At 34.8% G+C, this 27,579-nt stretch overlaps 10 protein-coding genes across 10 annotated transcripts; 6 read left to right on the forward strand and 4 right to left on the reverse strand.

The window, feature by feature from the left end:
- Positions 1-7,387: 7,387 nt before the first annotated feature.
- Positions 7,388-8,800, reverse strand: EIN_059760 (cyclomaltodextrin glucanotransferase precursor, putative; the record flags this gene model as incomplete). Its single annotated transcript, XM_004260204.1, has 1 exon — positions 7,388-8,800. The coding sequence occupies one exon, from the start codon at positions 8,798-8,800 to the stop codon at positions 7,388-7,390; it is 1,413 nt and encodes a 470-aa protein (XP_004260252.1).
- A 1,789-nt stretch (positions 8,801-10,589) lies between these two features.
- EIN_059770 (hypothetical protein) lies at positions 10,590-12,794 on the forward strand (the record flags this gene model as incomplete). The annotated part of the gene is made up of 1 exon (XM_004260205.1): positions 10,590-12,794. One exon carries the CDS (start codon positions 10,590-10,592, stop codon positions 12,792-12,794), a length of 2,205 nt encoding a protein of 734 aa, XP_004260253.1.
- Positions 12,795-13,395: 601 nt separating this feature from the next.
- On the forward strand, positions 13,396-15,045 carry EIN_059780 (fumarate hydratase class I, aerobic, putative; the record flags this gene model as incomplete). The annotated part of the gene is made up of 1 exon (XM_004260206.1): positions 13,396-15,045. One exon carries the CDS (start codon positions 13,396-13,398, stop codon positions 15,043-15,045), a length of 1,650 nt encoding a protein of 549 aa, XP_004260254.1.
- Positions 15,046-15,133: 88 nt separating this feature from the next.
- EIN_059790 (hypothetical protein) lies at positions 15,134-16,927 on the forward strand (the record flags this gene model as incomplete). The annotated part of the gene is made up of 1 exon (XM_004260207.1): positions 15,134-16,927. One exon carries the CDS (start codon positions 15,134-15,136, stop codon positions 16,925-16,927), a length of 1,794 nt encoding a protein of 597 aa, XP_004260255.1.
- A 111-nt stretch (positions 16,928-17,038) lies between these two features.
- EIN_059800 (hypothetical protein) lies at positions 17,039-18,439 on the forward strand (the record flags this gene model as incomplete). Its single annotated transcript, XM_004260208.1, has 2 exons — positions 17,039-18,307; positions 18,392-18,439. The coding sequence occupies 2 exons, from the start codon at positions 17,039-17,041 to the stop codon at positions 18,437-18,439; spliced, it is 1,317 nt and encodes a 438-aa protein (XP_004260256.1).
- Positions 18,440-18,554: 115 nt separating this feature from the next.
- EIN_059810 (hypothetical protein) lies at positions 18,555-20,751 on the reverse strand (the record flags this gene model as incomplete). The annotated part of the gene is made up of 3 exons (XM_004260209.1): positions 18,555-18,795; positions 18,848-20,035; positions 20,087-20,751. The coding sequence occupies 3 exons, from the start codon at positions 20,749-20,751 to the stop codon at positions 18,555-18,557; spliced, it is 2,094 nt and encodes a 697-aa protein (XP_004260257.1).
- Positions 20,752-20,883: 132 nt separating this feature from the next.
- EIN_059820 (U3 small nucleolar RNA-interacting protein, putative) lies at positions 20,884-22,206 on the reverse strand (the record flags this gene model as incomplete). Its single annotated transcript, XM_004260210.1, has 2 exons — positions 20,884-21,903; positions 21,955-22,206. The coding sequence occupies 2 exons, from the start codon at positions 22,204-22,206 to the stop codon at positions 20,884-20,886; spliced, it is 1,272 nt and encodes a 423-aa protein (XP_004260258.1).
- Positions 22,207-22,825: 619 nt separating this feature from the next.
- EIN_059830 (FK506-binding protein, putative) lies at positions 22,826-23,938 on the forward strand (the record flags this gene model as incomplete). Its single annotated transcript, XM_004260211.1, has 1 exon — positions 22,826-23,938. One exon carries the CDS (start codon positions 22,826-22,828, stop codon positions 23,936-23,938), a length of 1,113 nt encoding a protein of 370 aa, XP_004260259.1.
- Positions 23,939-24,044: 106 nt separating this feature from the next.
- On the reverse strand, positions 24,045-25,166 carry EIN_059840 (hypothetical protein; the record flags this gene model as incomplete). The annotated part of the gene is made up of 1 exon (XM_004260212.1): positions 24,045-25,166. The coding sequence occupies one exon, from the start codon at positions 25,164-25,166 to the stop codon at positions 24,045-24,047; it is 1,122 nt and encodes a 373-aa protein (XP_004260260.1).
- A 701-nt stretch (positions 25,167-25,867) lies between these two features.
- Positions 25,868-27,524, forward strand: EIN_059850 (protein kinase domain containing protein; the record flags this gene model as incomplete). The annotated part of the gene is made up of 2 exons (XM_004260213.1): positions 25,868-26,121; positions 26,170-27,524. Coding segments are annotated over 2 exons (1,609 nt in total), but the record flags the coding sequence as incomplete, so codon positions are not given.
- Positions 27,525-27,579: the final 55 nt, after the last annotated feature.

The raw sequence follows: 27,579 nt of genomic DNA on the forward strand, positions 1-27,579 counted from the left end.
CCACTTTATTGTTAGCCTATTATTGAAAAACCAGATTCATCACATTTAAACATGAAAATTGTGGGTCCTCCTATAAATCCCACTTTACCATTTAGATACCCATAAAGAAGAAATGTCGCTTTCAATTTCTTTTTAACTTCAAAAATCTTTCCATGCAATCACCAACTTCATTGAAATTTTCAGACTTCTCAATAAAATAAAATAATCCAACAACCCATCACACCCAAATATTTCATCTTTTAGTTTTCTTTCAAATGGATATTTTTGTTGTGTCTAGTGTCTAATGATATCATTGTAGTTTAGAATCAATATTTATATTCAGTTTATTGTGGCCCAAACATTCATAAGTGTTCCTTTTCAAGTTCTTCGAGATAAAAATAACAATAAGGTCTTGATTGTTTGCTATTGATAAAGTTTCTTCCATTTTGCGTTTGTCTTTAACTACAAACGTTGTAGCTTCTTCCGGTCTAGGAAAAAGTGCCATTATATCACCCAGTAATAGAATTGTATATATTCTCAAAAATGTGACAAAACCATTGAACCCAACTCAAGGCACTTTGTACTGTCTTAAAAATGAAGAGAGTCGAGGGTGTGTTCATTGATTTTTCATTTTTTGACTTTGTTGATAACGGACTTTGTTAAATTCAAAAGAGTGTTGATTTTTTCTGCCTCTTGTTGGTACACAAATATCACTCTGTCAATGTCTGTTATCATGAATATTACAAAAATTGAAAACAAAAATTGTGGTTTTTGGTGTTCAAATTGGCAGACAATTTATTGTTAAACAACTCTTGTTGTTTTGAGAATGTTTCTAGTTTAATAAGAGTTTCAATGGTTTGAATTAGTAAAAAAAACCCACGTTAAAAACAAGCTGACACGCGTTGAAAGTGGTGCGTGAAGCAAATGGGTGAAGTGTTTTTATTCTAATTTGAATTTCGATTTTTATTTACATTTTATTTATAATTATTTATTTATAAAAATATTATAAACATGGGAAATAATACCAAAACAATAAATAGTAATTTTGCCATTATTGTGAATGAATTAAATTTATTGGTACAAAACAAAAAAGAAAAATATTGAATGGTTATGTTTTTTATTTGAATATAATTAGAAATTGTTTTAGAATATTTTTCAAATACAAAAAATAAGATAAAACGGATAAAGTTTTTGAGCATATAACATTGTTAGACTGACTCTAACGTTTATGGACTGACTTTATAAGAATTACTTGAAAATAATATTTTATAATAGAGTACCTGATACATCGTTGTTATTTACTCAAACTTTTTTTTTCGGTCTTATTTGAAGAATATTCGACTAAAAAATAGAGTATCGGCATTTTTGTTTTTTTTGTTTACCTCTTTTTGCAAACAAATCTCTTCGTCAATAAAAAAATAAATTCATAGCCTTTCAAATGTCCTTTTTCACAAAAGCAAGAAATAATCTTGTAAATAACCCAGTTTTTTTGGGAAAAACAGTCCCAATCTAGAATAAAAATAAACTCGAAAAAATGAAAGGAGGAGGTGAACAAAACCCATTTTCCAACCAAAAACATAAAAAAACAAATGAAACTTCAAAAAGAAAATGCTTCTTTCGCATGCCTTTTCGAGACGATTTATTTTTAATATGAGACATTTGGTTTTCGTTGATACTCTTTGTCCCCAGCAATATGTCAATGATATTGTTAAAAATCTTTATTTTTTACACAAAGATCTTTTCACCATGCACAAGAAGTTGAGAACAAACATTAACTGTGTCATTTATAACTATAACAACTTGCTCAATTATTCAATCACCGACATCGAGACATCAATACGAACCTTTAAATGTGTATAAGACTCTCGTGTGAATATCTTTGAAGAACTGGAAATGATGACTAAGAACGCGAAGAAGATGATGAACATCAATGAATATATCGTATAGTGCTTTCAACATATATGAACTTCGCCTGTTCCAACAGCTTATGTCGATTTTGGAACATGACAACATTCCAATTCCAGGGGAAGTGATAATTGACAGAATACCTCATGTTGATATACCAATGGAAACAGTTGAATCTCCTGTTGAATCTTTGGCCGTCGCCAACAATGAAGAAGTTATTGAAGACTTGACCAGTAAAGACGTTGAACCCCATCAACAAAAAGAAAAAACTGAAGACGGCTTCTCTGAATCATCGATGGAAATGGCAGAAATTGGCGTGTAATTCAACAACGACAAGCAGATTGTTGACAGAATCACAGACACTGAATCTGACTGCAATAGTCTTTACGGCCATCTTTGGGAAGCCAGGTTTAAAGACAAGTTTGAAGAAACAATAAACAACATCCTGAGATCCCAGAAACTTGAAAGAAACAGAGGCGAAAATTTGGAAAACTCAGATGTTTAGATTTAGGGAATGCATGGGAGCCAAATGTGGTATTAAGAATGTCAAATTATTGGAAAGTGTGACTGCATCCACACATTCTTATGTCTAGTCGAGGCAGATGAAGAGAACCGAAGAAAGGCCGTGCAATTCAGTGCGAAGATGTGTCTTTTCTGTAAACGAAAAAGATGCCATTGTCAATTACATCAAAGAATGTCAAGAATTGAGACGACCAGTGAATTGGGCGCAGTTGATTGTGTTTATAGTTGGCGAGTTTGAAAGAGTCAATATCAGTGTCAGGGATTTGTATAACTTTGTCGAGAGAGAAGAACGTGCTCAGACTGCTCAAGGAAAAACCATAGAAACGCCTTGTGTCTATGTTTAAGAAACACAAATTTAGGTGTACTTCGAAATAATGAAATCCAATGCGAGTGGAATCCCGAAGTCTTTTATCTTTAACTGCAATGATTTGGGATTCCAGGAATGGACCAACAAATCTGACCAACATGTCATCATCCCATTAAAACATAGAACAGAAACAGTTCCATTTACAGTGGATAAATCATGGGCGATGCTTAGAGTGTAATCGACTGTCTGCATGGATGGGACAACCCTCTCTTTGTATTTTATTGTACCCACTCTGGTGTCGAGAGAGAACTCCTAGAATTTAGAATAACGAAACAAAAAGCATCTTTGGGATTATTTTTTGTATTAAAACAAATAATTTCTTTTTATTGGAAATTAAAACAAACAAAAAATAAACAAATTTAACATATTATTCCGTTAAATTTTCAATAGATTAAATAATGATAAAAATCTATTTGTTTTTAGATTGGTGGGGTTTAAAGGAATTGTAAAAGGGTTTCAAACACTTAAACCCAGACATTGGTTGGTTGTTTTACTTTTCTCTTCGTACTTATCATACTCATCACAAAGAACAAGTTTAATACAGTCAACTCGTTCCCTTCTGTTTACTTTTCTTTTATGTGTCAACTCAGTTACCATTTTCCACATTCCGCAACCTCAAATACACTGACTAAATTTGAATCCCACCATTTTCTCTTTCTGGTCGGTACTAACCCTGCTTTTCTCTCTTCTTCGGATCGTTCTTTTGCCGGTGTTTTGATGAAACGATCTGTTTCGACTTGGAAAACAAAGATGTTGAATTTAATTGAATTTGAATTTTAAGTTGTTTTTAAATGGAAATTACAAATAACAAATAACAAAAACATTCCTCATTAACAAAAAATGTTTATTGTAGCCTGAGTTTTTTTGAGTTTTTGGATTGTTATATTTATGAATCTTTGAAAATTAGAAGATTCTTGAATAAACAAAGTTTGAGAAAAAACAACGTTGTATCAGGTACTCTATATATAGTTTTTATTGAGTTATCGAGTACATTTTAGACAAATGTACTCGATAACCTGGGCAACTTTTGTAAAAGTGGGGTGACCGAGTAAAAGGGGAATCTTCTTTTTTGTCTTGGTTATGTAACTCGTTCATTTTTGTTTTTTTTGTTTTTTCTTTGTAAATATTATTTATAATATGGACAATCTCAATAATTTTTTAGTAAAAATACTTTAAAATTAGCTTTTATAAAACAACACGAAAATCAAAATTGATTTATTTTCAAAACAAAAGGTTTAATAAGCGAACAAAGAAGACAATCTATTGCCCTAAAATCTTCTTTTTGTAAACAAAACCATTTTCTTTCCACTTTCCCTCCATTTTCATATTTTAGCAGAATTTCTACTAAAATATTATGAGTTCAAACTAAAAAACTAAAATTTGAACAAGACGGTAAATGTTGCGTTGTGTCACAATGAATTTGACGTCGGAGTCTTTGGTTTATATAAAAATCAACCAAGACGGTTCTGCGAGTATATGAATCAAGAAGTCGAAGAAGATGATGTTGATGATAAAGGCATGGAAATTAAACTTGAAACCCAACTTAATATGAAAGTGATTAAGGAGAAGAAGGAGAAAAGATGGAAGATGGAAGATGTAACTGTAACAAATAAGGCAAGAATAAGAAGTAATGAGGAGTTTTTTGTGAAGAGACTTATCTCGATATTGTTTGCTTATTGTAAATTAATTGTGTTGTTAATCTTCTTTAGATTTTTATTTTTATTTTTCTTTTATAATAAATAAAAAATAAAGAATAAAGAAATAACATAAAGTAGTATATAAATTATGTGGATTTAGAGGGCACTCCATTTTATCTATATTTTATAATACTTTAATTAAATCACGAGGGACGCGTTTTCCAAAACCTGAAGGGGCGAAGCCCCAACGCGAAGCGGCATCGAAAATGCAGTTTCCTTGAGCAAAGTATCGACATCTTTGATGTCTCTAGAATCTCACATTCGTTTCGAAGATGCAGTCTCCTTTAGGAACCTTTGGTCCGTTCGGTGTAAATTTATATATAGTAAATTTATATTAATGTAATTTTTTATCTTCCTTAAAATGACGAAACAGTATATGAATGAAGCGTTTAGAAAGTGTATTGAGCTTTGTCGGTTAAAATTATTATATAATTTAACTACAGATGAAGATATAGATGAATTTATAGATGAACCTAGTGATGAAGCTAATGGTGAAGCTAATGATAAAGATATTATAGAAAATCAAGATTATTCTGATGATGAATCAAGTGAACAAATCATCGACACATCCAAAGGATGTGGAGTCCGCTTCTGCGATGTATTCATGCTGAAGGAAAAAGACGTAAATGATTATGTTTATTATAACGAAGAAGATAATAAAGTTGTAGCTAACTTAGATTGTGATTCTTTTAAATTTAAAACAAGAATTAATAAATTTAAAGAATACTTTAATCAGTTTATTAGAAATAATAATATAAAAGATATAATTGTAAAATATTATGTTAGTCCTAATGTTATTCAAAAAGGTTATGAAATATCGTTATATTTAAATAATAAAGATAATTATCAAAAATTTCAAAACTTTATTGATCATGGTTATTGTAAAAGAAAAAATGGAAAAATATTTTACTTTAATAAAATTACAGTTCAGGTAATTTAATAGATATTTACTGTTCTTCTAACCAGATTAATTTTTTGTACGACTCTTCGTAGACACGGTCTCCTTGAGGATCTTTGGTCCGATAGAGTCTGAGGTTTTCATAAACTGTAAAAACAAAGTAATAAATTTTACATCTTATTTGAAGATATCTATTGAGTATGTTATTTTTATAGTTATTATAATAATACTGTTATATTACTTTATTAATAATATATTGAGTAATGTATAAATAATATATTTTTATTTTTATCTTAATATAAATGAGTACAGATAATACTTCTCAATCAAAATCAAATTCATTAAAAACATTTTTCAAAGATTTGTTTTCTTCTAACATAACAAATCAAACTTCAAAGACGGACCCGTTAAAACAAATAGATACTTCTGAAATTATTAAAGAAAGAGACGCAACACGTAGAGGGAGCAAAGCTCCAACGCGAAGTGGAATCGAAGATGCAACACCAAAAACATTATTTGGTATGTCTTATTCTCCAAATGAAATTGAGCAAAGCGTCATGTTGAAGGCTGAAGAGAAACTCATGCCAAAGACTGAAACTTTATCTGATATTACTTCTAAACATATTATCGCTTTACAGAAGATAATAAACAAATACATTTTAAAAAAATAGATATGTTAAAACAATGTAACAAGGAAATAAATAGATATATTAATAATAACCCAGAAGTTAACTCAATCAATACAAAAGATTTAAATGCTACTATTTATTTAAATGGATATGTATTTTGTAAAATTAAAGGTAAACAAACATTAATTAAGAAACAACATAGAATTACTAAAAATGATCTTGTCAATAAAGTCAAAAATATAGAGGGCGAAAAGCAAGAACAATTAGTATTATTACTTAATAAAATAGAAGAATTAGAAAACAATCAAAATAATATGAGAGATGGAATTATTAATAAGATGCTTCCGATATTAGAACATTATATTACTGTTAATAATTTAGATGTTAGTAAATTATTTGAGAATTAATATTTATAAATAGATACTTTTATTTTTATAACAATTATAGGTTCTGGTATATCGACACATCCAAAGGATGTGGAGTCCGCACCTGCGATATCATAATCTGCGTTTACAGCTTTAATTATTTCATCACTATTTGATATTCTTGTTTCTAGAACGCTAATCAATTTGTTCAAAGCATATTTATCTGTTAAAGGATATGTTTTACTCCAACCTTCATTAGTTTGGTAATTACATATTACATTTTCATTACTTTGTATAGTTTTAAGATAATCATTCAATAATTCTTTAAATCTTTCCATTCTTCTAATTGAAATTTTATATTCACATCCAAGATCGACAAATAAGGATTTGTTATCTAAATCATATTTAACATAATCATCAACATCTTTATTATAATCAAGTTTATTAATTTGTTTCGTCATTTTAAGGAAGATAAAAAATTACATTAATATAAATTTACTATATATAAATTTACACCGAACGGACCAAAGGTTCCTAAAGGAGACTGCATCTTCGAAACGAATGTGAGATTCTAGAGACATCAAAGATGTCGATACTTTGCTCAAGGAAACTGCATTTTCGATGCCGCTTCGCGTTGGGGCTTCGCCCCTTCAGGTTTTGGAAAACGCGTCCCTCGTGATTTAATTAAAGTATTATAAAATATAGATAAAATGGAGTGCCCTCTAAATCCACATAATTTATATACTACTATAATAAATAAAATTTTTGAATGATTTTTTTTATAATCTTTTTTCAAACATTTTCAAAAATAATGTTATTTTTTTATTTTTAGTATTATTTTACTCAGCAACCCCATTTTTGTTCAAGTTGCACTGGTTTTTATCATAACTGTATATCATTTACAATTTTATTAAAAATCTTTGAATTATAAAAAATTAAGTAAATGATTATTATTAATATAAAATGAAAGATATTTATGTTTGTTTTTATTAATTAAAACCATTCAATTGAATAATTAAAGTGAATTACATCTTAAGGAAGATGGCTGAGAAAGCTTTCATATGGCAAGTTCCAGAGTAACTATTGCCTGTAATCAAATCAACACCAGACCCACATTGAGTGTCGTATTCATTGTTGTTTGTGTTGATAAGAATCTGTACTTTGTTCGACCCGTCAACCTTGTCGACTTTGAAAAGTGCACCACTCGCATTTTGGTTCTGTCTTGAGCCTTTGAACAATGCTGAATTCTCTGCTCGGATTTTCATCAACTTTGCAACGTAGTCGTGCAAGTCTTGTTGTTGTGAGTTGAAGCCTGAGATGTGTCCATCACTTCTTGCTGCGTTGTCGTTGTATGCACCGCAGTCACCTGGGTTGTAATAACAGTCGACGATGTCTCCAACTTCATCACCATAGTACACGGTGATTGGTCCACTGTATGCAGCAAGGAAAGCAAGTGCAGCTTTGTGTCTGCCCCAGTAGTCATTGTTACTTTGTGAATATCCATACTTCTTTCTGATCAAATTGCCAAATCTGAGTAAGTCGTGGTTTGTGATGAAAAGGTTTGGATAAGCGTAGTCGGGGTAGCCACAATCGAAGATGCCTTTCAAGTTGGAAGCATCATAACCTCCCTTTCCTGACTCTTCGCACGCCAACGTCTGCACCAAATTGTATCTTCCTGGGAAGTGGAAGCAACTTCTGAGTCCGTATCCTCCTGAAGCATAATATCCCCAGTTGTTGATGTTGCTCACTGAGTCCCATATTTCACCGACCATGTATCCAAGTGTACCCCAAGTCTTTCCTTGTCCTTTTCGTGAGTCACAAGTCGACTCAATGGCCTCTCTGATGTCCTTCCAGTAGTTTCTGTCCTGGTTGCGTGTTGATACTTGGTAAGCCTGGTCAAGTCTCCACCCATCGATCTCGTAGTTGTTGATCCAGTAAGTCGCTACCTCCTTGTAGAAGTCAAGTGAGCCTGGATAGCTGACTGGGTCACTTCCACCAGATGGGTATTTTCCACTTGGCGATGCCGCGACATTGCCACCCTTATGATGTCCAAAAACACCATCAAGAATGACGTAGATCCCAAGACCGTGTGCTTTGTTGATGAGCTCATGTAACTCATCGTTGGTGCCAAATTTGGGATCGACATTGAAGTAGTCGTAAGCAAAGTATCCAGTCGAGTCGAGCTGACTGCCACCATTTGAGTTGAATACTGGTGTCATCCAGAGTGCATTCATTCCCAAGTCCTTGATGTACTGAAGGGCATTGATGATACCACGGAGGTCACCTTTGTGACTTGATGGACCATAGCCAGTCCCATATCCCTTGTTGGGGTCACCGTCTTGGAATGAAGAGACCATCACCTGATAGATTCTCAGATTGTTAAAAGCGTTGGTGTCAATTGCTTGAGCAGCAACGAGGAGCGCCAGAAGTGCGATCATTGAATGACTTGAGCTGTTATTTCACCTTTTTATAGACATTATCAAAAACAAACTTTTCGTCTGATTTTATATGTTTTAAGTGTTATTGTATGCAACTTTTTAATGGGATAAAACGGGATATCATCCCTTCATATTCTTCATTACCACAGAATATTCTTCGTCTTTTTTAATGTTTACGAATCGATTTTTCCTTTTTTATGTTTATTAGTTTATATACAAATTATCGGGATTTTTGATTATCCATTTTCAACGGACTTTTCTTGTATAACACTTTTTATTTCATATTATAAACATTTTTTATTTTTACTATTAATATATTGTATAGTTTCGGGAAAATATCAAAAAATAAGATTGCATCGGCATATCCATTTTTACTTGTTATTAAAATATTCCCCTTTTTTTATTTAATTTTAATCAAAAAATAATAATCAAAACTGATTTTAGATTATAAAATTCTTGTATTTGAGGTTTGTTGAATTTCAGTAAATAAAAGTATACGTTTATTTCTCTAAGTGTTTTACTTCCTTTTATTGCATTAGAATTGACTTGCTTTCAAACAGAGTATCAAAGCAAACATTTTTTAAGAATTTACAATTCACAAGAAAATGATCTATTAAAAATTTGAACTCTAATAATTTTCAACAAGAGAATTATTGTGAAAATAATTGAATTGGGTTTTAACTATTTTCCAAAAAAATTATTCGATTAAAAATATTTACTAAAAAATACTATGTAATTATATAATATTTTTTATAGTATTTTTTAAATATTTAAATCCACTTTTTTACACCAATAAACCATAATTTTTTTTAATTATCTTGAAGAGATAATTTAATGGCAAACAATAGTAATATTATTAATATATATATTATAAATATATAGTATATATATACGACAATTTAATTTAAACTATATTATTTTTAATATAGTTTTTTATTATAAAAACAACTCTAAATATTAGGTTTTTTTGTCATTTTTTTTACTCCCAACTTTGTTTATTAATTATTTTAAATTATAAAATTTTCTATTATAATAATATATTAAAAAAACATTAATTATATAACTTATTTTATCTCAACTATTGTTAATATTTTTTTGAATTTACAAAAAAAAAACTTTATTAAAGAATAGGATTATATCCCGATATTTACTGACAAGACTACATCGAATTATTAAAACTTTTCTCGTTCTTAAAAGCAAAAACTCAAAAACCCCAATTTTCATGCGCCTCGACGCAGAATGTCTTATGCACATCTCACTGCAAACAAAAACAATATACGTCCTCTTTCAATATTTACTCGTTTCAAAAAACTGTCTGAGGAGTGTTATTAACCTCACAAAAAATCCAGCATTTACAACAGCATATGACATTAATAAGTTTTTAACACTTTTCCCCAAAAACTTGACAATAATCAACTGCAACAATATCGTCATTGACTCTACGCTTCTTTCTAAGCAAATAAAGGAAATACGAAATTACGTTTTCCCAACTTCCACAAAAGACGGACGGCCTTTGAGTGAAATTCTCTGGGCATTTCCAAAGCTCCGGAACTTCAATATTCCAGCGTCACTAAACATCTCTTCGGAGCTAGCAAGTATATTCAAAACGTATAAAATCGAAAAGGCGACCCTCACCTGTTCAACGGAATTTTTCTGGAAATTTGTCTCGTCGTTCACAGACTTGAGAGTAAGCCCCGCCTATTTCCCAAAAACAATTTGTGTGGCTTTGAAATTGCCGGCTTCGTCACCGAATAACTATAGAATAACAAAGGAACTTTATCATTACGCAATGGAAGTGTATAAATGCAAAATTCTCTTTGACGGCTCCGGCATGTCACTGATCGACTCAATTAAGAAGTTACTTGTATGCTCGCCTATAATATACACAAACACTGCTATTGAAAATAGTTTGGTTGGCATTTTGAAGCCAATGGATGTGCACACCGGCGTCGAGATAAGGCTGTTGCCCAACACCGAGATATTACTTGGGAAGTTCTGCAACGTCCTTGAATCTTCTGCAACTGAAGTCGCAAAATTTTGTGTTGGAAACCAACCTCCTATTGGGTATGAAAACACCAATACAGCGATTAACGAAAAGCCGTACGACTTGAGGAGTTTTAATTCAAGTGGGTTGCATTTAAAACGGATAGTTATATGGAGTGAGCAGATTGGCGGGGTGAACACTTCGGAAGTACTTTTTCCAACAGTTTGTGATATTGAAGATGTTGTATTTGAAAACGTTAAAGTTGTGATAATAAACAAATATGAACACGTGAAGTACTTAGCGTTAAAGAACACGAATTTGTCTTGGAGGAGTTCTTATATAAAAAATGAGTTCTTGTTTTGTCATTTGGAAGAGTTAACAATTTGGTCTGTCACTGGACTGAGTCTTCCCAAAATAGATTCGTTGAGGAAATTGAGTTTGAATATGGTCACCAATTCAAAATTTGATATTACAGAGGAATGCATTGCAGCATTGAAAGTCGAGAATTGCACGAACATCTCGTTGGAGTTTGAAGTAACACGAACGAATGAGATGCTCATATCGAATGTGACACAAGTACAAATATTCCCACATTGCGATGACGATGAATGTTATTTGTCACTGATATTTATTGAGTGTTATGGTATACATTTGGGATATATCAAACACCTCAACACACTCCGTTTTGTAAAGTGTGCGAATATCAATTTGAAGAATGTCCCCAAGTGTGAATCTTTGGTGATTCAAGACTCCAAAATGAAAGACAAATATGGCAAATTGATTGATGAAATTGAGTCTGAACGAATAAGTCTGTATGATATGAAACTTGACACCTATGCTAAATTCCGAAGTGCTAAAATACTTGAATTTTTCAACTTAAAAAATAGCAACTTTTCAGTGGAGACGACTGTGTGTGAGGAATTGTTAATTTGGTATTGTGAGTCATGCAGATTCCAATTGGAACCATGTAAACTGAAAAAACTTCGGTTGGAGAGGAACACTGAAATCTGTGTCGATGCCGATTTTAGTAGTATTGAAATATATGAAGATAACACTCTTGTGGAAGAACAAGATTCCTACCTATTTGCACCTAAAAGGGTGTTTGTCTCAAGCTTCGAAAGACCGAAACTTGTCGACTATTCACAACAATGTGACGACAACTTAAAATCGGAGATCATCGACCAAAGTAGTGTGGCTTTGACTAACATTGGATATCGCGAAATACATTTAGTCATCAATTTTGTGGTCAATTTTACGTTGGACAAGTTCGTCAATAGAAAGTTTCCAATTGAAAATGTGGCGTTTGGGAGTCTGACAATTTCAAATTGCAGGTTTTATACAACGCACATAGTGGAAGACGATATTAACACCCACAAAAAGTTACACTCGGAACTCGACAAAACAGAAACGACGGCATCAAATGATATTGCGAATATTCTGGAAGTGAAAAGACTTAAAATAGTACACAGCAACTGCGTGTTTCTTTTAGTTGATTCAACACCCGAGAAAATCTCTGTGAATTACTCCAGTGTGTGTCTTGGTTTGGGTAAAAAAGCCACAAAATTAGCAATAAATGACGTTGAAGTTGTTGGCTCTTCGATTGCGTGGAGGAACAACATGAGAATTGAAAATGTTGACTTAGAGCAAGTGAATTTTGAAAAAATTGATTCGGCACTGTTATCAGAAAACGTAAAAAAATTGCGGATAGCTAATGTGGTCCAAAACATTGACGTAAAGAATAAATATCGGCAAGCCGTGATACTTAATGCTTGTAATGTCATTGTAGAAAATTGTGAAGGTATTTTCTTAAAAATTGAGATGTTTGCCAAAGATGTTCTTCTGAAGAACGTCAAAAACTCCCGAATAGAAACGTATGACAACAAATGCCTCAAACTAGAAAGGTGTAAAAATGTAAAAGAAGTCAAAGGAGGGAAAGAGTGTGTCCTTTTCCCTGAAGAGAAGAAAAGTTGTAAAGGAGAGGTATTCACTTTAAACCCATTTTTATATTGAAAATGATCTAATCTGTAATTCATTGTATTTTTAAGTTCTCAAGTTTGAGGTTTTTGATCTAATAATTTTGTTTGGATTTAATACTTCATTCTAAAGTGTTAAAGTTTAGAATTAATTAAAGTTTTAATATTTGTTTATTAATAAATTATAGTTTAATAATTTTATTCTTTATTTTAATAGAATCTAACAGAGTGAATTGTAGTTTCATTTTATAATTCAAAAGCTAACAAATATAAAAAAAAAAGTTTATTATACATTATAGTTTATTTTTATCAATAAATTAAACGAAATATATAAATAGATTTATAAAAATATATAGTTATTTGGTTAATATAATTTCGTGTAGTCGAAAGTCTCTTTTATTAAAACATCGAAAAAGAAATCAAATGGTGAATACGATAACTAATTCTTATTAACAAAACTATCACTCACCACTTTAAAAAGAAAGTTGAGGAAGACTCGAACTGTTCGACTTTTTTAAAGTTGGTCACATTTCCGAATAAGTGCAGAAAGTTATCGAAAAGAAACAACAGAAATGGATTGGAAACAATTAACACAATTAATAGGAACAACTCTTTAATTCAGTTGTAAATACACAAACATGTCCGTGCCTTTTGAGTATGTACCAATGTTTTCACATCAAGCCGACACAACTGAATATCGTTTGCTGACCAAAGAAGGTGTCAAAGTTGAGCACTTTGAAGGGAGAGAGATATTAGTTGTTGATAGTGAAGCTCTTCGTACTCTTACAGAAGCCGCAGTTCACGACACAAACTTCTTCCTTCGCAAGTCGCATTTAACCAAGATGTCCGCTGCTTTAAAAGACCCCGAAGCTTCACAGAACGACAAAACGGTGATTTCTTCTCTATTAGAAAATGCTCTAATAGCGTCACAAGGTATTTTGCCATTATGTCAAGACACCGGGACAGTTATTTGTCATGGTTATAAAGGTGAAGATGTGATTGTCAATGGTGATGATGAGGCTTCTATCAGTAAAGGTGTCTATGACACATACACCAAAAACAATTTAAGGTATAGTCAGAATGCTCCACTGACAATGTACGATGAAGTGAACACAAAATGCAATCTTCCGGCTCAAATAGACATTGCATCGACGAAAGGCAGTGAGTACAAATTCCTCTTCTGTGTGAAAGGCGGAGGAAGTGCAAACAAGTCTTACCTCTACCAAGAGACTCGTGCAGTTTTAAACAAGTCGACACTTTTACCGTTCTTGGTCAATAAGATGGCAACTCTAGGAACAGCGGCGTGCCCGCCATACCATCTTGCCTTTGTGATCGGAGGGACTTCTGCCGAGAAAAATTTAGAAACAGTCAAATTGGCGTCTACAGGGTATTACGACGACCTTCCAACAACTGGAAACAAGGGCGGCCGTGCTTTCAGAGATTTGCAGCTTGAAGAAGAAATTCTACAGAAGGCGCATGAGATAGGTATTGGAGCTCAATATGGTGGAAAGTATTTTGCACTTGATGCCCGTGTTATTCGACTTCCCCGACATGGTGCGTCGTGTCCGATCGGGTTGGGTGTGTCGTGTAGCGCAGACAGAAATGTCAAAGCGAAGATAACTAAAGACGGAGTGTTTGTGGAAGCACTTGAAAGAGACGTTGAGAAGTACATTGTTGGCGGCGAAGAAGATAAAGTCGAGTTGCCAAAGATCAACTTGGACGTTCCAATGAAAGAGATTTGTGCCCAATTGACTCAATTTGCTGTATCTACTGCCGTTGAGTTGAATGGTACAATTATCGTTGCTCGCGATATTGCACACGCCAGATTTGCGGAAGCTCTCGAAAAGACGGGAAAGGTTCCTGAGTACTTAAAAGAACATCCAGTGTATTACGCCGGTCCTGCGAAACAACCCAAAGGATATCCAAGTGGTTCGTTTGGGCCAACTACATCAGCGCGAATGGATCCATATGTGGAAAGACTGCAGAAGAATGGAGGAAGTCTTGTGATGATTGCGAAAGGGAATCGAAGTCAAGTAGTGACGGATGCGTGTCAGAAATACGGCGGATTTTATTTGGGAGCTATTGGGGGTGCCGCTGCTTTGCTTGCGGAGAAGAACATAAAGAGTGTTGAGTGTATCGACTTTGAAGACCTCGGTATGGAAGCCGTTTGGAAAATCAAAGTTGAGAATTTAAGGGCGTTTATTCTAGTCGATGACAAAGGAAACGACTTTTTCAAGCAGATCAAGCCAAGGACTTGCCAGAAGTGTGACGAGTGCAAATGCAAGTGATTCAAAAATTCATTTTCAATAGTTTGGGTTTGCCACATAATTACTCAATAAGTACTGTTTTCTACAAAGAACTGAATAAACAGTGGTAATGGCTAAATTAGAGGCAATTTTTCTCCCACAAATAATCGTTTACATCCAAAATATAGATATGGTCATACAAATTCTTTTCATTAACAAAAAGTGGCAAAGAGTAATCACAACTATGAAGAGAATGCCTTTGTTTAATCCAGACCATTTTATGGTCGCTTCAACTATTTTCAGTGGCGCAAAAGAAGTTTATTTAGACCAAGAGGAAGCAACAAAATGTGACATCAAAGGGAAATTCATACGACTCTTTACACAGAAAGGGATAATCAAATTGAACATTCAAAAAGTGCTTACAGAACTTTTCATTAACTTCAAAACGTCGTTGTGTTTGTCTCAAACGCCTCATCTGAGAAGAATTCAGATCACTTTAGACAGTAACCCAGGAAAGGGTTTGAAGTTTGAAATTCCATTTGAAGGACATAAAGTGTTAGTCAGAATTAATGCAATCGATCTGTCACATGCTTATAAACTGATCGAGAAACTTCCATCATTTTGTGACGTGGTTCTCGAAGTCCAAACGTTGCGAACTCAAAATTTGAATGATATCTTAAAACGAGAAAACGTCAAAGTTTTGTTCCATTCATTTGGGAGTGTCAATGGTTCACTTATAGACTTAAATAGATTTATACCTTGTGATATCGAAAATTACTCGATACAATATTGTGAAGACTATATAATTAGCGCAATTGTCTGTAGAGCACTCCCATCACGTATAACAATTGATTTTCATGGTATCACTAAAAACGTTTCTTTGGACTTTTCGAAGTCTGTGACACTCAAATCAATTTGTTTGCAAACACCAGAGAAGACAAACAAAAAAGTCGACTTGTCTCTCCCATCAACTGTCACTGACATCCAATGTAACGACTTCAGTCCAATTGCTATTTTCGAAATTCACAAACTCGAGTTAATTGAATTGAATGCAGTGAACTTTGCTTCAGTGAACCTCCCAACCACATTAGTCAATCTAACACTACTTGGAAATTCAATGTTAAAAGACTACAATTTTGTTGGTATGCACTTCTTGACATTTTTATCATTATCAAATTGTGTTATGTTATCTGATATAGTGATACCAGAGTGTGTCTCATTTTGTGACATCTCGAGGTGCCCAAATCTTGCACAAATCGGCGGCAAATTTCATGAACAATTATCTATCAGTCATTGCCCTAAATTAAAAGAAATAAAAATAGAGCCATACGCAATTGCACTTTCACATTTTCAGAATGTTAGATTCCAAGTCCCAAGCTGCGTGAGGCAACTAAAATTGGAAGATATCAAAAAGATGTCAAAGAAACAAAGTGCTCTTACACTCGACGCACTTAATTTAGTTGGATCGGACTTCAATAATGAAATTATAAAACTGATAAAATTGTTCATGGTGAGAACTTTCATTTTCACTTGCTCGCAAATTGCGCTTGAAAGTGTTGTATCCAAAGAAACGACAAAAGTCGTGTTTAAAAGGTGTGACCTCAATTGTGATTTGCCGGAGATCCCGTCAGTCACTATCAACGAATCACAATCCGAATGTCCAGTCTTAAATTTAAGAGCATTTAAAGTTGTTAAAACTGTATGTTTGCAGAAAGTCACGGCGTTGTGTGACTTTGCACATTCAGAGATCGAAACACTCCAATTAAAAAAATGTCGTCTAATGGGCATCACTTTACCCCCATCTTTGACTTATTTAAAAGCTGAAAACTGTCGTTTCTCGTTTGCAAAAGACTTTTTACCTTCGACAGTACACACCGCATTCACTAATGTTATCTTTAAGACGCACAAAGACCATGTAATATGATTTGTATTGTTTATAGTTTATTTTATAGTTTTATTATACTAAAATGCATTGTAAATGAGAACTCGAGAAACTCACAAGCACTGAAAATTATTTAATAAGCAAAGACTTCATATGAACACTACAGAGGAATTATTAACAACACAAATAACTGATGACACCGAATTCACAGAAGAAGAAACACAACCCAAAAAAGGCGTCTTGGTTATGTCGACATGGACGTATTTGATATTAATCAATTTAATCACATTTCTCATTACGTTGCATTCAATGGTGTACTTTGTCACCCCTCTAAACACTATTGAAACTCAAGTCAAAAATAACATCACTTCAACGGAAACATTCACAGTACAACAGTCTAATAGTTATCGTCCTTCAAACCATAATTGGAAGGAAGTCATGGCTATGACTATTATAGACTCCGTGGTCGAACAAACATCACAGAATTCTGAAGTGTTAAATGAAGAAGCGTATGACCGTATTTTAAGCGCTTTGCTTTCAAAGAATGACACGTTCGAAGATTTTATTGAATCAATTAAAACAACTCCATTTACTACACAACTTGATGATAAAACGGAACTCCTCTTTTACTTCTCGAATGTCAAACAACACTCATTCTTCCCAAATTTCAAGAAAGAATTGTTGAACACACGAGTCGGCATTATGAAACAAGGATACTTCTTGGCAAAGAGAGACAAACTCTATATCAACCAAATTTCTAATGATGGCATCTTCCAACCAGGCCCTTTGAGACAAATCACTCCATTCCCAGATCAACCCAATTCAGTGTACTTTGACCCCGCCTTTTATGAAGTGGTTGGGTTCGATAACAATTTCATAACCCGACTTGATGTATCACCACTTGTAGCATCAACTTCGGGCACAGAAGAAAGAGAAGAAGGAGGTGAACAGAACTTTTTTACAAAAGGAGGGTTCTTCCTTCGAAGTCCATGGGGAAATGAGACTTGGGAAAATCTGAATTCTCTTTTAATGAAAGAATCGACACCATCAATATCGAAATACTCCATGAGGTCTTGGTTGGCTTGTAAACGTTCAAATCTCGACAAAGATGAATGCACACACTTACGATGTAAGAGTGGAACAAACACAACTTTATACAATGAATTGTGTAGCCAAAACGTGATGATTGTAGGAACAGTAAATGAGGGGTATCCAATGATAGCGTCTGATAAATTGTCATGGATGTATTACAAAGAAAATGATGAAAAACAATACAAAATGTTTGATGTTATTGTAGATGACATTCTTGAACCAATTGAAGGAACTGTATTACAACACCAACAATCAAAATATGGATATGGCGCAGTATCATATGCGGTACTCTCAGAAATGGAAACAGAAGTTTCTTCTTTAACTGGTGCTGTTTGTTTCTTTATACTTTATAATATATTATTTTATATGACTGAAATACTATAAATGGCTCCAAATGAAAACAATGACGTTTAGGGATATGCTACATTTAACGTTAAACTCGAACTGAGTACGACTAAGTAAATACAACTGTTCTTTATATCGACTTTATTGTTTCTATTTTTAAAGCATCTATTTACTATAAAAAATTGTATATTTATAGTATAATATATAGCATAACCTATAAATAAAAAACGTGTTAATTTGATTCATTCACAAAGAGTGTGAATGGGTGAAGAGGATGGGCATCACACGCATCGAGAGAAGAGACCAATGCGGGCAATGGTGCGTCGACATCAATGTAATCGAATTGCAATCCTCTGAAAGTGGCTTCGGCGAGTCCCGGAGTAGCAAAGAGTGCGTACAATTCAGTTGCTCTCATGGCAAGCATTGGGTACATCGAGACTTTTCCAACCAATTTGCACAACGTGAGTTTGACTCTATTTGTCACTTTAACATTCTTTTCACACTAATAAGTAGAACATTACAAACTTTGAATTCTGTCCAATCGCTTGTCCCAATTTGCAGTACAATGAGAGGAGTGAGACTTGAAGATATTCCGGGTAATTTGAATCTTCGAATGTTTGAGGATCGACTTCTGCAAGCAAAAATTCAATTTCAGCGGGTTTAATGAAGTGGGCGTTCTCTCCAACCAACAAACACAAATGATTTGCAAATTCAGTTTGTTGCGTGTTTTCGACAAAGTCTGAATTCTTGAGTAACCCATCAAGTGCTGCAACTAACACACTCAAAATACATGGCGCGGCTTTAATTAAAACACTCAACGCAGATATGAAAGCTTCGTGGACTAATTTAATGAAGTTGTTGTCGGGGAACAAATAGTTGTATCGCGCGATGATTGCTTTAACGATATTCAGCGCGTCACTCTCGCTTTTGTATCGAACACTAACCGCTTGGAAGAACACTCGCAACAACGAAGGAACACACTTCATCGCCGCTTTGACTCGCCCGCTGTTTTTCTCGGGTCTGCAAAGTAACTCTTCCACTTTATTCAAATTTTCTGCACGCCACAAATGGTTTGTGTCATATGCACCTTTGTACATATAGCTGTATGAGTACGCATACATCTCGGTCCTCTTCTCGTTATCGGCACTTCCCGGGTAACACAGTGTTTGTAAGAGTGCCAAGATAGGAAGATCCAAGATGTAGTGTAACACGGCGGGTGCGTTGCTATTTGCAATGAACAAATAGAGAAGTGGTAAGACTTCTCTTTGAATCGCTGTGGAGTGTAACGCAATTGCACTGAATGGGAAGAAAATGGGCTCTGTAGATAACGCAACAGAGTGGCGCTTAAGCACACGAAGTGTCTCACTCACAAGCAACACGTCTGTAAATCCGTTATTCTTCACCAAATACTCTGCGATAAATGCATTCACCTTTTGAGCGTTGCTCTGTGAAAATTCCGAAGATATGATCAATGTGGAATCCAACAACGAGAGCGCTACAAACGGGTCAACTCTTTCCGCGTGTGTTCGAATCGATTGGAACACTGTCGAAACGTTTTGTGCGAGTGTTGGGTGTCGTGCGGCAATAGTTCCCAAGAGGCGAATCATTTCGTGGTAGATCACGGTATGCATTTGAGTGAATGTTTGGATTCGTTGGAGTTGTTGTAACACTTGATTGACATATCCTATAATAGTCTCACACAATGTCACTGATCTACCACGTTACTCTTTCGTTATTAAAAACTATTCGAAATGAATAACAAACACATTAACTTTTGATACGTAAAGTATCAAATTAGACACCACTTGATGGTGTTGTGACATAGTTACGGAGTACACATTCCGACTAGAAACGTTCATAATAGTGAATACAGGGATGTTACTCGTTCTTCCGTCTTGTTCTTGGATTTGTAGAGGCAACTTACTAGGGTTAAACTCCAGTGTTCCACCAACAACATTCATTTGGAGATATCTAATGATAGTCGTATCGACTTGTGCGGCTTCTGCTTCCGATATCTTCTCTCTCCCGCAAACAGCAAACAAAATGGGGACCAGCAAGTGTGAGATCAGTTTGTTTTCGGTAACCATGAGCCCTATGATGTTCATGATAGTGATCATAGAAGTCACAGGAAGGCCTTTTCTCAAGCAATAAATGATATAAAATATATCGCACGCGTTTTCGCTCATAGTAATGTTCATTTCCGGGAGGGAATACAACGCTTCACTTGCAATATATTTCAGTAACAGTGGGGACTTCTCGTTTGTGATTTCTGCTGTCAAGCACTTAATAATCGACGGAGCCGCACCCGTTCCATAATTCAAGAGAATAGTTAAGAGTTTCCTATATTCCAAAAGTTTCTCTTTACTTCTTGTTGTCTTCATCAGTTGTTCAAATCGTTGTTCGATAGTCATAGTACCTTGTCTGCTCATCCCTTTACATTTTTCAGTTTGAGTGTCGATTTCCAGTTCAACTTACTGAGAAAAAAAATAATTCGCTTCCAAACAAAAACATTTGAGTGTGACAAAGTGACCAAAAAAAGTTAGACTAAATTATTCAATCAATCACTTCAGTTTGATAATAGCAATACCGTTCTTACGACTCGGGTCCGCATGCCAATCACCAAGCCGGAATCTCCTCCCAACAGCACAGACTATCGCAGAATTATCTCTCATCACATCAATACCATTGACACATCCCGGCAATTGGACACTGCCACTCAAGTTAAAGTGCCTTTCGCCATCTAAATACGCAATTCTGTCTTTATAACTCCAGAACTTAACTACTCCATCAACTCCACCAGTAAAGAAGGCGTCACTGTAACGAATGCACTTAATAGTGGACACCCCATTCTTGTGTGCTTTATCTAATTTCTCAATGTGCGTCTTACGTGTCACACCAAAGAGTGACAGATCTCCGACATTCGACCCAGCAATGAACTTCGCTTCGTCCAAAAAGGCAGCACAATCCATGATTTCATGGGAATTATAGACTAATTGCGTCTCTCCAACTACTTTGAAGATTCTAAGAGTCTTGTCGGTCGACGCCGTCAAGCACCGTTCACTCGAAAGTGCATCAACAGTAGTCACTGAGTTCAAATGACCATAGAACGTGTCCATCAACCCCATCGTCGCAATGTTCCACATTTTGATTGACCTGTCGTTCCCAGAAGTGAAGAGATCAAGTGTCCCTTCTCTAAAGCAACACGTCATAACTTCGTCTTGATGTCCTCTTAAATCACCGGACAACTCATTTGTTTTGGGATCAAAGCAGTAGACATGTTTATTTGAAGCGGCAGCAACCAACACAGTTCCTTCTTGGTCGATTGTCAAATTATTGATGGGAGGACGTCTCGAAGATTTTTTAGTCTCTGGGATGATAAATTCCCCACTGAATCTATTAGTTGTGATATCGTATGTCATAATCTTCCCATCTTGTGACGAGAAGTAAACTTTTGTTTGGTCGGTCGGACTGATAATAGCAGATGTATACGGTTGTGTCATCGTTCGTGTTTTGTTAATCGAGAAAATATCAGAAAGAGTCAACGTCGAAGCCAAGTCTTCACGTTGTTTTGTTTTATCCAACTACATGTGAGTCACTGCATGCATCCAACACACTTCATTACACTAACAAACGGATTCTTGGAAAATTTGCTCAAACACATTCTTCGTTTTAGTCTCCTCGTCCTCGACATCCTCTCGCTGTTTAACATTTTTTTCGGTGTCTTTAATGTGTTCTTTGGCTTGTTTAAGACGCTCGTCGTCAAGATCCCCTCTTTCTTTGCCAGTAAACTTACTTGTACGAATGCGCCCTACTTTTTTTTCGGATTTCTTCGGCAATTCTTTTTGTATACGCTCTTTAAAAGGAACGAGAAATGGGTCATTCATGTGTGTTGCAAATACACTAATTGAGTTTCTTCTTTCCCATCGAACCCTAATTGTCCGTTTGTCTGTATTTTTAATATAATTTTACTAAATTATATTCTTTATTTTAATTGTTTATTATTTATAAAACAATTAAATTATATAGTATACTTATAAATATTAATTATTTTTTATCATATTTTCTTATAGTTTATTATAAGATATAGTTTTTTAAAGAACAATTGTTATGAAATTGCCAATAAAATAATCATATCAATTCAATAAACTATAAAATAACTATAAAACTATTAATACCATAAAGAAGGTACATGAACTATAAAAAAACTAAATATGTATAATATCCCAGAAGAAGCACCAACGATCAACGTGTTGTTTAGTTAATTTCAAAAGAGGCCTCAAGGCGGATTAATACAAATAATACCAAACTTCTAATAATACTAATAAAAAATATTTTAATAAATACAATAATAAAGAAATATGAGTGAAGAGGGCAAAACACTCAGAATTGTAAAAATCAAAAATTCACCGATCCCACGTGGCAACAGATGAGCGTCTGATGGACAATCCACGTCATATTGTGTTCACTTATAAGAGGGTTAAATGGAACTCTTTGAATATCAGAATGGAAACGGAGAAGTGCGGATGTGGTGAATGTCAAGAACACAATGACGCTTGTTGTGGCTCGTGTTGTCATGACCACGACGACGCACAAGATGAACCAATAGTACAAGAACCTTCAGTCCCACAATTTCCAAAAACTGTTGAAAAAGAAGGGACTGGGTATGAGAAACCCTTGGACGATTGTGTTTGTGTTGTCGACTACACGTTGTCACTTGGCGACAAAGTCATTGAAAGTAAAAACGACTTCAAATTTGTTATTGGCGACCTCCCCGTCATCTGTGACGGGTTTGAGAAAGGGGTTGAGTCGATGAAATTAAATGAAGTCTGTTCGTTCACATTAAAAGCAGAAGACGCGTTTGGTGACGAGGGCGACAAAACAAGAAATATTCCACCAAAGGCAGAAGTCAGTTTTAAAGTCACTTTAAAGTCAATGGAGTCGGTCCCCAGTCCATATACCATAGCGCCAGAAAACATCGTCAAACATGCCGAACAGAAAAAGATCCAAGGCAATGAGTTAGTCAAACGAAAAATGCAGAAGAGAGCACTTCGGTGTTATTTAAGAGGGTTGGAATACTTGGACAACGATTATAGGATCCCCGACGATCAAAAAGAGGCAAGCAAAAAGATCCAATTGATTTTATATTCAAATGTCTCGGCGATGTATTTGCATCTCAAACAATACGACAGTGTGATCGAGTATTGTGACAAAGTCACAGCGTCCGATGAAAAGAATTTGAAGGCGTTGTTACGACGTGGGAAGGCGTATTTGGAGAAATTGCAAGTCGAAAAGGCGCAAGTTGATTTCAACAAAGTCTTAGAGATCGACCCCAACAACAAAGAAGTCAAACTTGAGATGTCACAGATCAAGAAAAAACAAGTCGAAGCCGACAAAAAGGACAAACAAAGATATGCTAGAATGTTCAGTGCCCTTGGGAGCCTTTCACAAGTCGAAGAAGAACAAAAGAAGAGACAAGAGGCCTATACTGAAAAGGCCAAAAAAGAATGGGAACAACTGAAAGAGAAAGAAACTTCCGCCAAACAAACTGAAGACAAGAAAGAAGAAGAGAAAGGTGAACCCACAAAGACTGAAGTGAAAGAAGAACACAAGGAGTAAAAGGAAATCACTTTTTGATTGACTTTTTTGTTCGTTCCTACAATTTTAGGCAATTTTATTGTCACGTGAAAGTATAATTCAGTAAGATATTGTATTGAAACAGCAATCAATGATATTTTTCAAAGGGGGATGGATTTGGGTATATCGCTTTGAGCCAGTCCGTCATTCTTTCGATTGCGTTATCCATCGCAGTCACATTTTTATCGTCAAGCCCGTCGTTCAAACAGATGCACTGTGGTTTCTTCTTTTTGACTCCATTGACTATTTTCAAGTTGTTAGTTTTGTTGTTATCTACAAGGCCGTAGTAATAGTTCCGTTCTTTGACATAAACGCCCCTATTCGACTCGACTGAATATGCCGCATGCATGAAAGGGACAGCACAGTCCGTTCCATCTCTGAATTTGTGTTTTCTTGTTAAGTTATATTGAGTTTGATAACTCTTTTCCATCTCTTGAAGGATTTGAGTCTTAAAGAAATAACAGTGGTGACTGGAGTATGGGTGCTTGATCGTCTTGTTCTGGGGATGGAACTTGTCGTTGATTAATTTGTTGCTGTTTCCTACACTGCGATGCCACAAATTCCGCTTCATCCCATCTGCCTCGGGAGCATTCCACGTGTTATGGTAGACATTCAATTTCCCATCTTTCCTGCAAAAGTGCGAGATGTCCAACTTCTTTCCTAACAACATGTCGTCGTTCAAATACAGAAAACACGACGACAAGTTTTTAATGTTGTGTAAAGACACTTCCAGAGAATTGGAATTGAACACAGGAAGGTCTTTAGGGTTTGGAAATATCTCTTTGTGATCGACGATACGTAAAGTGTACTCATTAAACTGGAAACTCGACGTATTTAAAAAGTCTGGAATTTGATTGAGCGTGACTATGTAATAATTCTTGATATATGGGGCATATGCATATACAGAGCGAAGGGAGTACTGTAATGTGTTGTAATCACGATACCTCCCCGCTCCACTCTTTTTCCCACTTTTGGCTAACAAGTCTAAAAAATTGGGGTCTGAACCATTCACCCACAACCAAACAACATCAATCCCATTCGGACACGCTTTGTTTTTTATCGGCGCTACGTATTTGTATTTGACGTGATTATCGTACGGTTCAACGGTAAACCGCAATTGTGAAGTGCTCGATGAGAAAAGTGTCAGAGTAAAAAAGATGATCACTAAACTCGAGAAAACTGAGATGCATGTGAGAAAATTGAACGGCATTGAAATTCGAGTTGAATGAATTTTTTATGATAAAATAATATAGTTCTTTTTAGTATGTTTAATAGTATTTTTTGCTTTGAATTGAATTTTGTTATCTAATTAATTTTAATTAAAATATACTATTGTTATCAATATTTTGAATTTTTTTGTTTTAGGGTTTCTTGAAATTACAGATATTTGGTGCAAAAATAAAGTTTTAATCAATTTTGGTAAAATCTTCAACATAAAAATTTTAAAAATTGGTATTAAAATAAAATTTACGTGATTGAATAATTTTTGAAAAATAAGAAAAGTTTTATTATTAAAAAAGTATTAAAAATTATAATTTTATTAAAATGAACTTAATTTTTTCGATCACAAATAAAAAAACATGAATTGTTAAAATAACAAAACATTTCAATACAGATGGAAATACTATAAATCAATTAGTTATTTAATTATGAATTTCTTTTTAATTTTTCTAATTGTATTATCTTATTATAAAAAATTTAAATCATTAACCAACATTTTTAAAAATGACAAAGAGTATTAAATTAAAAATAATATATATTCTAATAAAATAATTACGACTTACTAGTAAAAAAAACAACAAGCTCCCGAAAATACCAGAAAAAGAGATTGAGAGTATGGAATCAAATGAAAGAAAAGGGAATTTGTAAAGGTCTTTTTGTGACTTGAGCAACCTTTCATTTCATTTCAAGATGAATCCAACCGACGTCCCTTTTAACCCATTTATCACAACGCCCCGAACAGCGTCGCGGTTCCGCCCGATCTATGCGCTTACTCTAGACATCACAAGGACGTTCAAATTTGAAAACATTCAAAACCCTACTTTGAACACGCACAGGTACTTGACAAAACTTACGGAACCGTATCATAACAACAACAAAGACAATGCAAATTATGAACTGATCATAGCGATCGATGATAACATCGGATCAGCTTTTTCAAAAGAGTTTGTTAGTCGATGATTTGGTAAGAAAAACAATCAAATGACAAATAGAGGTGACTCGTGTTCGTTTTTACCACAATCGAGATACGTTGTGATATCGGCGTTAGGGAGTGGGACGTTTGGACAAGTGTTGAAGTGCAGGAATTGCTCAGACAACAGTTTGGTCGCGGTCAAAATCTTGAAGTCAAAGCCGATTTTTTTTCGACAAGGGATGCTCGAGATAGCCGTGTTATCATCACTTCGAGATATTGTCGACCAAGATGGGAAGTATCACACTATTAAAATGATCGACTACTTTTTGTATCAAGGACACGTCTGCATTGTGAGCGAACTCCTCTCTGTCAATTTGTATGACATGCTACGAAGCAACAAAAATGTGGGTATGGGACTGACTTTTAATCGGCATGTATTGCGTCAATTGTTAGAAGCATTACACGGCCTAACAACTATGAATATCATACACTGCGACGTGAAGACTGAAAACGTCTTGTTAGTCCCAAACACAAGTGATATTAAACTGATCGACTTTGGGAGTGCTTGTTTTGAGCGATCAACTCTTTATAGTTACATTCAAAGTCGGCATTATCGTGCCATAGAAATTATATTGGGGTTGCCTTATTCATGTGCAATTGACATGTGGTCCTTTGGATGCGTCGCAGCTGAACTGTTTTTGGGTATCCCACTCTTCCCGGGCGAGAACGAATATAACCAGTTGGCTAAAATTGTCGACATGTTGGGCCCGATACCAGATTATCTACTAAAGAAAGGGACAAAGACGGATAAGTATTATAACATGACACAAAAAGGAAATACATTTGTATTTGAAATGAAGAGTCCTCAACAATACGAGAAGGAAAATAACGTCAAGTTGTTGGAGAACAAGAAGTACTTCAGATATAAAACACTCGAGCAAATTTGTCAACACGTTCCGTTGCATCGAAACGCTTTTGTCCGCGACAACGATCAACTTTGGAGAGCACTCTTACTCGACTTTTTAAAGAAAATACTGGAGTATGACCCAGCTAAGCGATTGACCCCCTCAGAAGCTTTAACACACCAATTCATTAAATCAAAAACGAAGTTGGAGTTATTGAGTCTACCACTTCCATTGGTTCCACAAGATGTTCCAATGGAAGAAATCGTCAGAAGAGTCTATGGCGGGCAATACACACTTTTCTACTTACAAAACAGAGACAAGTTCTTCCAAGTGCAACACAACTACTTTGTAACGTTTATCAGAGCATTAAAATGTGGGTATGTACTCAACATTTTAAATGTGAATCCGTTTAAGATGAAACCACTAAAGGTCATAGCGCAGTCGAGTTTCTCGTGGCACAACGTTGAAGATGAGAATGTCATGACTTGGGGATCGTCGAATTCCGACTCCGAGGATTCAAGAGGTAGAAGTGTGTCTTCTTTACAATCGCCAAGCACTTCGATGTCGCCACGACTCTCGCTCCG

This window comes from Entamoeba invadens, assembly GCF_000330505.1.
Source record: "Entamoeba invadens IP1 unplaced genomic scaffold scaff_1105074726711, whole genome shotgun sequence".
NCBI lineage: Eukaryota > Evosea > Mastigamoebida > Endamoebidae > Entamoeba > Entamoeba invadens.